Raw genomic sequence first — 12,849 nt, 5'->3', positions numbered from 1 at the left:
TACATGAATGATGTGGATTGGGTATTGGGGGCATAATTTCAAAGTTTGCAGATGACATGAAAGGTGGAAATGTAGTAAACAATGTGGAGGATAGTAACAGACTTCAGGAGGACACAGACAGACTGGTGAAATGGGCAGACACATGACAGATAACATTTAATACAGAAAAGTGGGAAGTGATACATTTTGGTAGGAAGAATGAGAAGAGGCAATATTAAATAAATGGTACAATTTTAAAGGGGATGCAGGAACAGAGAGACCTGGGGGTATATGTACATAAATCATTGACAAGTTGAGAAGGCTGTTAAAAAATCATATGACAACCTGGGCTTTATTAATAGAGGTATAGAATACAAAAGCAAGGAAGTTATGCTAAGCATTTATAAAACACTGGTTAGGCCTCAACTAGCGTATTGTGTTTAATTCTGTGCACCACACCTTAGGAAGGATGTGAAGGTCTTAGAGAGGGTGCAGAGGAGGTTTACTAGAATGGTACCAGGGATGAGGGACTTCAGTTATACAACAACAACAAGAACTTGCATTTGTATAGTGCCTTTAACGTAATAAAACGTCCCATGGTGCTTCACATGAGCGTTATCTCCTTGAAACAAAAAAGATTGAGGGGCTTGACAGGGTAGATGCTGAGAGGATGTTTCCCCTGGCTGGAGAGTCTAGAACTAGGGGTCATTGTCTCAGGATAAGGGGTCAGCCATTTAGGGCGGAAATGAGGAAAAGTTTCTTTATTCAAAGGGCTGTGAATCTTGGCAATTCTCTGCTCCAGAGGGCTGAGGATGTTGACTCGTTGAGTATATTCAAGACTGAGATCGATTGATATTTGGACACTGAAGAATCAGGGATATGGGGATCGGGAGGGTAAGTGGAGTTAAGGTCGATGATCTTATTGTTAATAATGTTGTTAATCGGAGTCCGGGTTAATGCGCAGTACTGTGTTAGTTTTGCAACATATCTGTATTTAAGTATGATCAATTTATATTCGACATATTCCATTGTGTAATACTTGGAAGATCACGTTGCTAATAATAATTGAATTGGAGACTTTTGCCTCTTCATTTCGGCGGGGGAGCAAAAATTAGATTTCAGAAATAAAGCTTCTATTCCAGTGATCTGAAATTCGGATTGGTGTTTCAATAAACAAATGTATATTTTAATTAATTAGCAGCTTTGGAAACAGAATATTGGTGAAATGTGGAACTCACCAGGAAACATTTGGTAATGGTTTAATTCAATTTACACTTTTCTAAAATCAAGACATGTTGATTCAGAGACCGTGCAATGACTGACAATGCTGACAGGGGAAATCTCAATATGGAAGAGTTCATGAATGGCCACTTTTGTAGATAAGTGGGACGTTTATGCAAATATGGTATGTTTATGAATAACAATAGGTTTCACTTTTAAAAATAAGTTTCTGTGCAAAACACTCCGGTGGTGCTCGCACACTTACGTGTGTCCAAATATCAGTACCAAGGTGAAAGTGGCAGTTTGTTGAATATAAAAATTTCCTGGCTGTCATGCTTTTTACAACTACCACAGAGTAATTTTAATTTAGGTTACTGCAGCAGGGTAGCACGTGACCCAAGGCCCTAACACATGAACCGAGAGTCCATTTTAAGATTGTGAAGCAGCACTAAGAACATAGGAAATAGGAGCAGGAGTAGGCCATACGGCCCCTCGAGCCTGCTCCGCCATTCAACAAGATCATGGCTGATATATATTTTAACTAATTTGCAGCTTTGGAAGCAGAATATTGGTGAAATGTGGAATTCACCAGGAAACATTTGGTAATGGTTTAATTCAATTTACACTTTTCTAAAAATCAAGACATATTGATTGCGAGACCATGCAATGACTGACAATGCTGACTTCGGGGAAATCAGCAACATTTCCCCACTTTCCCACCAAATCCCCATATCCCTTGATTCCCTTAGAGTCCAAATGTCCATCGATCTCAGTCTTGAATATATTCAACGACTCAGCATCCACAGCCCTCTGGGGTAGAGAATTCCAAAGATTCACAACCCTCTGAGTGAAGAAATTTCTTCTCATCCCTGCCCTAAATGGCCGACCCCTTATATCCAGACTATGCCCCCTAGATCTTGACCCTCCAGCCAGGGGAAACAGCCTCTCAGCATCAACCCTGTCAAGAGCAGCAGGCACATGGGAACACCACCACCTGCATGTTCCCCTCCAAGTCACATACCATCCCGACTTGGAAATATATCGCCGTTCCTTCATCGTCGCTGGGTCAAAATCCTGGAACTCCCTTCCTAACAGCACTATGGGAGAACCGTCACCACACGGACTGCATTGGTTCAAGAAGGCGGTTTACCACCACCTTATCAAGGGCAATTAGGGATGGGCAATAAATGCTGGCCTTGCCAGCGATGCCCACGTCCCATGAACGAATAAAAAAAAAGTATCCTCAGAATCTTATATGTTTCAATGAGATGACCTCTCATTCTTCTAAACTCCAGAGTATAGGCCCATTCTACTCAATTTCTCCTGATAGGACTACACTCTCATCCCAGGAATCAATCTAGTGAACCTTTGTTGCACCACCTCGAAGGCAAGTATATCCTTCGTTAGATAAGGAGACCAAAAGAGTACACAATACTACAGGTGTGGTCTCACCAGAGCCCACAGTGGAGAGAAGTCAACAGTGGTGTTCTCCAGGTGCCAGGTATTAGCTCTTTGCCAATGATTAAAATGGAAGGTCTTGCATTTGTGTTGGACTTTATCAGGTCTGTGAGAAACATTTTAAAGTGTGTCACGTCCAATGAAAAACATGAGGTAGCTTTGGCGGAACACCTAGAAAAATATGTAAATGCAGTTTCCAGTGGCTGATCGGGAAAATCCCCAAGGGAATTCCCAGCACCCGTTTTTAGTGTTTTTTTAAGGAGGAAGGAAAGGGTCCTTCAATGTCCCACTAGAAAGATCAGGGAGGGCCTCGGTTTAATATTTGGTCCCTCCAAATAAAAGAACACAGGCCTAAGAGTCCAGTACACCCTCAATACTCGACTGAAGTGTCAACCCAGGTGCTCAAGGCCTGGTGAGTGGGGCTTGAACCCACAATCTTCTGACTCAGAGAGAAAGTGATACCAACTGAACTAAAGGCCAGGACTTGATGGCAAACAAACAGGCAGATAACTCAATGGAGTTAAGGGTGATGGTGGAGAGGTAGAGCTGGGTGATGTCAACATCCATTTCACCCCATCCTTGGGGATAACACGGCTAGGAGGGGAAGAATGTAGACGAGGAATTGGAGCGGAGTCAAGGACGAAACCCAGAGAAGAGCAAAGAAACAGGATGCAAAGAAGAAAGAATGAAAAGAGAGACCAGGAACAGAGAGGGGATGTTTTGCTAACATTCTGAGAGATTGTCTAACTGTTTTCCTGCAACGGGATCATTTTATCATGTTTTTCAGTTCTAAGCACCTCTGAATGCACAAAGTTATTTCAGTAAAGTAATAGTACTTGAAATAAGGAACCAATCCGTCAGTCAGCTTCACTAAATGCTTGCAGCATACAGCAAAGGCAACTGACTGCAAATTCTTCATCTTAATGGAATTATCTGGGAATATCATGACGCACGTGTATGTTAGGAGGAGACTCATTCGTGAAGAATAAACATCCACTTTCCTTTCAACCCACTTTCCTTTTACCCACTCTTCTTTCACAAGCACCAATTCTCATGGTTCCACGTTCAAGGACTGCACCTCATTAAATTGAGTAAACTTCAGGCGGGGGGGATTTTAATTTCTTTCGCCAGGCAATGGAAAATAAAATCGGTCACAGTGTAAAACGGATTGCCGAATCGCTTTGACCCCATTTTGCAGTACTGGCGTACATCAATTTTGCCTCCTTTTACCTCTTTCAATTCTGCTCCTGAGCATGTTTGACTTTTAGTATGAAGTCCAATCATATCATTAGAACTCATCAGTTGGGATAGTTCACAGTACTTCCGCCAGCGGAGCGGGAGCGGATCGGATGAATTTCCAGGCCACTCTGCCCGGTGTTCTCTTGGTGCCACCCTGATCACCTCGTCGTGCCCATCGCCCCCAGTTTGGGAACCTTTGTTCTATTTCATTGAATGAAACAATGACATGAAACCAAGTGACATAATCTGGTTGTTCAGAGAGCTGTAACTAACACGAAGCTACAATCAGCCTAATTGTCTCACTGGAGACTGCCGCCAGGTATAAATGAGGAATCCGTTCAACGTGTCACAGAGTTGAAGTCTGCAGCTTGAGGAACATCCATCGCTTCTCATCGGAAATGCACGGCCCAGCAATTGGTCCAGTGTATGCCATTTACTATCCCGTTCTCGCAGCGATTGGTGTTCCACGTAAGTTGCTCAGTTATTGATTGTGCAAACGATATCTCAAAGCAGTTATTTAATTTGTTGTTTTATCTCCAGACCGCCATCTCTTCCTTTCAGGATCGGGCCGATTTCCTCTCACCTTCAGTTGTGCTTGAGTGTAAGCGATTTGAACTGAGATTCCACATTGTGACCGTAAATGATTTAAAACGTAGACATCGTTGTTGATTCTAGCCGATGTATACAAATCAGCTTCCCATAACTCTGCTCTGTGCATCATTTTAAAGGAGGTGTTAACACATTTATTTAAAAGGTTATTAACATTTGCCTTCAAAATAGCAGACAAGACGTCATATGAATATATTGGTGCACTAATACCACCAACCTTCAAGCGGAACTGATGTATTGCGATGTATTATAGAGCGTTATTTGTATTATAGTGCATTATGTAGTATCATAGTGCGTTTTATTTTATTATACATTGGTTGTACGGCACCATGGTGCAGTAAAAAGCATTACAGTGCATACATTGTATTATGTGCGATATTTGGTGTTATATTGCTTTACAGTGCATACATTGTATTATGTGCGATATTTGGTGTTATATTGCTTTACAGTGCATACATTGTATTATGTGCGATATTTGGTATTATATTGCTTTACAGTGCATACATTGTATTATGGTGCATTATAATGTATTATTTGCAGTATCATTGTACAAATTATGATAATATAATGGATTTATTTGTATGGTGCATTATATAGCATTATGCTGCATTGTACTTCATTTGTTGCTATTACAGAGCATTATATGGTAGTATGTTGTATTATGGCCCATTGATTGTATTACGGCCCATTATTTTATACTGTATTATGATGCCCAGTAAGGTATTATACTGTATTATAGTGCGTTAGTTGTATTATAGAGCATTAATTGTGTTATGGTGCATTGGATGATACTACACTATTACAGTGCATTGTTTGTATTATGGTGCTTTATATGGCATTACACTGTAATATACTGCAGCAATCGTATTATGGTGCATTCTTTGATATTACACTATTATAGTGAATTAATTGTATTACGGTGCATTGTATGGTATTGTACTGTAATATAGTGCATTAATTGTATTACAGTGCATTGTATATTACAGCCTAGTATAGTGAATTTATTGTATTACAACTCATTGCATTGTGTTATACTGTAATGTATATTAATTAAATTGTGGCACATTACACAATACTACACTATTATCCTGCATTAATTATATTAGTGCATTTTGTGGTATTATAGTGCATTAATTGTATTGCAGTGCATTTTATGGTATTAAAATTAATTAATTATATGGTATTACACAGTACTATAGTGAATTAATTATATTATAGTGCATTTTATGGTATTAAACTATTATAGTGTGGTATATGTTAGACTGTTATTGTGAATTAATTGTATTACAGTGCATTATATGGTATCATAGTGTGGTATATGTTATTAGACTATTATTGTATATTAATTACATCACAGTGCATTCTATGGCATTATACTGGATGATATTCTATTACATGGTATTAGACTGTACTATAGTCAATTAATTGTAGTATATGACAGTATATAGTATTATACTGTCTAATAGTACATTAAATTGCAGTGCATTTTATGATACACTGTATTACATGGTACTATATGGTATTACACTATTACAGTGCATTAATTGCATTATAGTGCATTACATGGCATTACACTAATATAGTTAATTAATTGTATTACAATGTGTGATATGGTATTATACTGCATTATACTGAAATAATTGTATTATAGTGCTCTATATGGTATGCTAATGCATACCAAGAAGTAATAATGAAATAAATTGGATATTTTCGGCTAGTGAGTGAGATTAACTGTTTTTGAACTTCTGCTGTCTGTATGGTGAAGCTGTGCCCTTAATGTTAATAGGTAGTGAGGGCCAGAGTTTTGACCCAGAGATAATAAAGGAACAACGATATATGTTCAAGTCAGGATGGTGTATGACTTGGAGTGTAATTTGGGGATGATGGTGTTCCCATGCACCAACTGCTCTTGTCCTTCTTGGTGGAGCAAGTCGCAGGTTTGGGAGGTGCTGTCGAAGAGTCCTTGCTACCATGCAGTGTATGTATCGTACACTCTGCATCCTACGGATAGTGCACTCTGCGTCTCACAGATTTTTTTTAAGTGCAATATATCAGCTTTATTCTCAGTAATAATACATACACACGTGCAGAGACCCTAGGAAAGAGCTGTTTTTCCTTTTGAATATCTCCCCACAGGGAGGTTCACCATTCCCAAAGTCACTTCGATACTGGGTCGATGTGTGGAGTGGACGCAGCAAGCCCCTGGACAGATACCACTGCATCTCTCTCCAGACTTTCTCTGCAAAGGCACATTCCAGAAGGAGATGGGTGACGGTCTCGTCTCCACCGCAGCCTCCTCTGGGACAGTGTGCGGTGGTGCTGAGAGTCCGGGAGTGCATGAAGGATCTGATGGGAAGGGCCCTTCTCACCACCAGCCAAGCTAGGTCTTGGTGCTTGTTTGAAAGCTCTGGCGATGAGGCGTTCTGCCAAATGACATTGACAGTCTGCTCGGGGAACCAACCGAGTGTTCCATAGCAGCACGACCAGGCCCATCCTTCTCAAAACCGGGGACAGGTAGAACCTCAGCACGTAGTGACACTTTTTGTTTGTGTACCGAGGGTCCATCCACAGCTTGATGCAGCTGCACACAAAGGTGGCCATCAGGATGAGGGCCACGTTGGGCATGCCTTTTCCCCCCTTTCTCCAGAGATTTGTACATCATGTCCTTGCGGACACGGTCCATTTTTGATCTCCAGATAAAGTGGAAGATGGCTCGGGTGACTGTCACGGTGCAGGAGCGAGGTATGGGCCAGACCTGTGCCACGTACAGCAACACCGAGAGCACCTCGCACCTGATGACCAGGTTCTTGCCCATGATCGAGAGGGATCGTCGATCCCACAGTCCCAGTTTCTGCTTCACCTTGGAAATACGCTCCTCCCAGTTCTTGGTGCACACCCCGGCCCCCCCGAACCAGATCCCCAGCACCTTCAGGTAATCCGACCTGACGGTAAAGGGGTCAAAGGATCGGTCGGTCCAGTTCCCAAAGAACATGGCCTCGCTCTTGCTACGATTTACCCTGGCCCCCGAGGCCAGTTCGAACTGGTTGCAGATGCTCATCAATCTGCGGACCGAGAGCTGATCCGAGCAAAAGATAGCGACGTCGTCCATGTACAGGGAGGCCTTGACCTGAGTGCCTCCGCTGCCTGGGATCGTCACCCCTCTTATGCCCGCATCCCTCCTGATGGACTCAACAAAGGGCTCGATGCAACACATGAACAAGACAGAGGAGAGAGGACAGTCCTGCCTGACTCCAGATTTGATCGGAAAGCTTTCTGATTCCCACCCGTTGATTGAAACTGTGCTACTGATGTTTGTGTAGAGCAGTTGGATCCAATTGCGGATTCCCTCCCCAAACCCCATCATGTACGTGTGGGATATTCTGTCAAAGGCCTTCTCCTGGTCCAGGCTGATCAGGCAGGTGTTCACCCCCCTGTCCTGTACGTAGGCGATCATATCTCTGAGTAGCGCCAGGCTGTCGGAGATCTTCCTGCCAGGTACAGCACAGGTCTGATCGGGGTGGATCACCACCTCCAGGGCTGACTTGACCCGATTGGCGATGACCTTGGACAGAATTTTGTAGTCCACGTTAAGTAGTGAGATGGGTCGCCAATTTTTGATTTCTTCCCTCTCCCCTTCTGCTCGTAGATGAGGGTGATGATGCCTTTCCTCATGGAGTCTGACATGCTGCCTGCCAGAAGCATACCCCCGTACACTTCCAGCAGGTCTGGCCAATTCAGTCCCACAGAGCCAAGTACAACTCCACCGGTAAGCCGTCGCTTCCGGGAGTCTTACTCTTCTCAAAGGAACGGACGGCTTTTGTCAGTTCGTCCAGAGTTAGCGGGTGATCCAGACTCTCCCGCTTGCTGTCGTCTAGAACCTCCGTGATAGACGACAAGAAGGACTGGGAGGACACAGAGCGGACTCTGGACCAGAAGATGATCTTGGAGGCCTCGGAGGCAAAGAGCGAGGTTTGCTGGTCCTTCACCTCTCTGAGTTAATCCCCGACATCGATTCCCAGCCACTGCACACTCTGCGTCCCGCGGGCGGTGCACTCTGCGTCCCCCGGACGGTGCACTCTGCGTCCGGCGGATAGTGCACTCTGCAGCCACAGTAGGGTGGTGGTGGGTGTGGTTGTTTCGGTTCAATGTAGAAGAACTGGATCAAATATCAAAGTTGCATTCTGCATAGAACATCGTGTCAAACTTGTGCTTCTGTTGTGATTTCAAACACTAATTTCCTTATATTTCCACGCTCTTGTTCACAGCAAACTTGGTGGCGATTGTGATCCTATCCCGAGGAAGCTGCGGTCTCTCCAGGTGCATCACTCACTACCTGGTGGGAATGGCAGTGTCGGATCTCCTGGTCGTCATCACTGCCGTGATACTGAACCGGATCGGCGGTATTTATTTCCGTGACAGTTTGCTCTCCACCACTCCGGCCTGTAGTCTCAGTACGGTGCTGATTTACGCAACCAGGGACTGTTCGGTCTGGTTAACGGTCGCTTTCACCTTCGATCGTTTCGTTGCCATTTGCTGCCTGGAGCTGAAAACAAAGTATTGCACTGAGAAAACTGCGGCCCTGGTCATAGCAACAGTTTGTGCGCTGAGCTGCTTGAAAAACGTCCCCTTTTACTTTACATACCAGCCTTTATATAAAATCAACAAAGTGCCCTGGTTTTGTGACATCAAATCAAGTTACTACACTTTAGCTGCATGGAAAGCCTATGACTGGCTCGATCGTATTTTAACCCCGTGTCTCCCTTTCTTACTGATCCTGCTGCTGAATATTCTCACCGTCAGGCACATTTTAGCGGCCAGTCGAGTCCGCAGGAGTCTCCGGGGTAACAGGAATGGTGAGAATCGCAGAGACCCAGAGATTGTGAACCGGAGGAAATCCATGGTTTTACTGTTTGCCATATCCGTCAGTTTCCTGCTGCTGTGGATGACGTACGTCGTGCATTTCGTCTATGTCCGAATTACAGACGATCCTTATTTCACAGGTTTCAATTTCAATGACCAACGGTTCATTCTCCAAGAAAGTACAAACATGCTCCAGCTCTTCAGTTCCTGCACCAACACCTTTATCTATGCAGTGACCCAGACTAAATTCAGAGAGGAGTTGAAGAATGCACTGAAATACCTCCCGAGTTTGGTTGCTAATTGCTTTAAGTAATAAAAGTCAAAGTTTCCGGAGTTAATTGCAGCTCACATGCCGCCCAGTGCTATCTCCCGACTCTCCCTCTTGCCCCGCAGGCACCTCCATCCGTGACTCTTCCCCCCTCGAGGTCACCCCACACTTAAAAGAAATAACTTTCATCTAAACCGCGCCTTTCACGTCGCAAAGATTTCCACGGGCACTGGAGTACTTTTCAAGTGTATACACTATTGTAATCATAATATCATAGTAGGTACAGCATAGGAGAAGGCCATTCGGCCCACCGTGCATGTGCCGGCTCTTTGAAAGTGCTATCCTATGTAGGATACGCCGCAGCCAATTAGCGCACAGCAAGATCCCACAACTAGCAACAGGTCAATTGACCATAGAGTCATAGAGTCATAGAGTTATACAGCACGGATAGAGGCCCTTCGGCCCATCGTGTCCGCGCCGGCCATCAAGCCCTGTCTACTCTAATCCCATATTCCAGCATTTGGTCCGTAGCCTTGTATGCTATGGCATTTCAAGTGCTCATCCAAATGCTTCTTCAATATTGTGAGGGTTCCTGCCTCCACAACCCTTTCAGGCAGTGAGTTCCAGACTCCAACCACCCTCTGGGTGAAAAAGTTCTTTCTCAAATCCCCTCAACGAAGGGGAAAAGCTCCTTAGTATCCATCCTATCTGTGCCCCTCATAATTTTGTACACCTCAACAATGTCCCCCCTCAGCCTCCTCTGCTCCAAGGAAAACAAACCCAATCTTCCCAGTCTCTCTTCATAGCTGAAGCGCTCCAGCCCTGGTAACATCCTGGTGAATCTCCTCTGCACCCTCTCCAAAGCGATCACATCCTTCCTGTAGTGTGGCGACCAGAACTGCACACAGTACTCCAGCTGTGGCCTAACCAGTGTTTTATACAGCTCCATCATAACCTCCTTGCTCTTATATTCTATGCCTCGGCTAATAAAGGCAAGTATCCCATATGCCTTCTTTACCACCTTATCTACCTGTTCCGCCGCCTTCAGGGATCTGTGAACTTGCACACCAAGATCCCTCTGACCCTCTGTCTTGCCTCGGGTCCTCCCATTCATTGTGTATTCCCTTGCCTTGTTAGTCCCTCCAAAGTGCATCACCTCGCACTTTTCCGGGTTAAATTCCATTTGCCACTGTTCCGCCCATCTGACCAACCCATCTATATCGTCCTGCAGACTGAGGCTATCCTCCTCGCTATTTACCACCCTACCAATTTTTGTATCATCAGCGAACTTACTGATCATACCTTTTACATTCATATCCAAGTCGTTAATGTAGACCACAAACAGCAAGGGACTCAGCACCGATCCCTGTGGTACTGCACTGGCCACAGGCTTCCAGTCACAAAAACAACCTTCGACCATCACCCTCTGCCTTCTGCCACTAAGCCAGTTTTGTATCCAAAGTGCCAAGGCACCCTGGATTCCATGGGCTCGTACCTTCTTGACCAGTCTCCTGTGGGGGACTTTATCGAAGGCCTTACTGAAATCCATGTATACCACATCCACTGCGTTACCCTCATCCACACGCCTAGTCACCCCCTCAAAAAATTCAATCAAATTAGTCAGACATGATCTTCCCTTGACAAAGCCATGTTGACTATCCCTGATTAATCCTAGCTTTTCCAAGTGGAGACTAATTTTGTCCTTCAGAATTTTTTCCAATAATTTTCCTACCACTGATGTTAGGCTCACTGGCCTGTAGTTCCCCGGTTTTTCCCTACTCCCCTTCTTGAATAATGGTACTACATTAGCGGTTCTCCAGTCCTCTGGCACATCCCCTGTGGCCAGAGAGGTTCTGAATATATGTGTTAGAGCCCCCGCAATCTCCTCCTTTGCCTCACACAGTAGCCTGGGATACATTCCGTCCGGGCCTGGGGATTTATCCATTTTTAGGCCTGCTAAAACCGCCAATACCTCCTCCCTCTCGATGTTAATATGTTCGAGTATATCACAGTCCCCCTGCCGTATTTCTATGTCTACATCATCCTTCACCATAGTGAAAACAGATGCAAAAAATTCATTTAGAACCCCTCCTACATCTGACGGCTCCACACACAGATTGCCATTTTTGTCCCTAATGGGCCCTATTTTTCCCTAGTCATCCTCTTACCCTTAATATACTTATAAAACATCTTAGGATTTTCCTTTATTTTGCTCGCCAGTGTTATTTCATGGCCCCTCCTTGATCTCCTAATTTCTTTTTTAAGTATCCCTCTGCACTTTTTGTACTCCTCAAGGGCTTCCTCCGTCTTTAGCCTTTTGTATCTGCCAAAAGCCCTCCTTTTTTTCCTAATCCATTCTCGTATATCCCCTGACATCCAAGGTTCCCTGGAGTTCTTGGAACCACCCTTGACCTTTACGGGAACATGTTGCCATTGTATGGTCTCAATCTCCCTTCTGAAAGACTCCCATTGCTCCGATGCGGATTTTCCTACAAGCAGCTGATCCCAGTCCATTTTGGCCAGACCCTGCCTTATCCTATTAAAATCGGCCTTCCCCCAATTTAGAACCTTTATTTCCGGCCCCTCCCTGTCCTTTTCCATGACCACCTTAAATCTCACCGAATTATGGTCACTGTCACCAAAGTGCTCACCTACTAGCACTTCTTCCACTTGGCCGGCCACATTCCCTAGAATTACGTCCAGTACCGCCCCTCTCTTGTATGACTTTCTACATGCTGGCTCAAAAAGCTCTCCTGGATGCACTTTAAGAATTTTGTACCCTCTAAGCCTTTTACACTCTGAGTATCCCAGTTAATATTGGGGAAGTTGAAATCCCCCACTATTATTACCCTATTATTTGCACAATTTTCTGAGATTTGCCTACATATCTGTTCCTCTATCTCCCCCTGACTGTTTGGGGGCCTATAGTACACTCCCATCAAAGTGCTTGCCCCCTTTTTGTTTTTAAGCTCCACCCATATGGCCTCATTAGAGGAACCTGCTAATATATCATCCCTCCTTATGGCAGTAATTGATTCTTTAATTAACATTGCGACCCCCCCTCCTCTTATACCTCCCCCTCTGTCTCGCCTGAAGATTCTGTACCCCGGAATATTGAGCTGCCAGTCTTGCCCCTCCCTCAACCATGTCTCTGTGACAGCAACAATATCATACTCCCATGTGTTTATCAACACCTTCAGTTCATCCACCTTATT

At 44.3% G+C, this 12,849-nt stretch overlaps 1 protein-coding gene across 1 annotated transcript; it reads left to right on the top strand.

The window, feature by feature from the left end:
- Nucleotides 1-4,295: 4,295 nt before the first annotated feature.
- LOC137307990 (probable G-protein coupled receptor 139) lies at nucleotides 4,296-9,679 on the top strand. Its single transcript, XM_067976963.1, has 2 exons — nucleotides 4,296-4,365; nucleotides 8,772-9,679. The coding sequence occupies exons 1-2, from the start codon at nucleotides 4,296-4,298 to the stop codon at nucleotides 9,677-9,679; spliced, it is 978 nt and encodes a 325-aa protein (XP_067833064.1).
- Nucleotides 9,680-12,849: the final 3,170 nt, after the last annotated feature.

The sequence above is a fragment of the Heptranchias perlo genome, chromosome 3, assembly GCF_035084215.1.
Source record: "Heptranchias perlo isolate sHepPer1 chromosome 3, sHepPer1.hap1, whole genome shotgun sequence".
NCBI classification, from domain to species: Eukaryota; Metazoa; Chordata; class Chondrichthyes; order Hexanchiformes; family Hexanchidae; genus Heptranchias; species Heptranchias perlo.
Note: the sequence above shows the minus strand (reverse complement) of the source record. Positions and strands in the feature narration are given on the sequence as shown.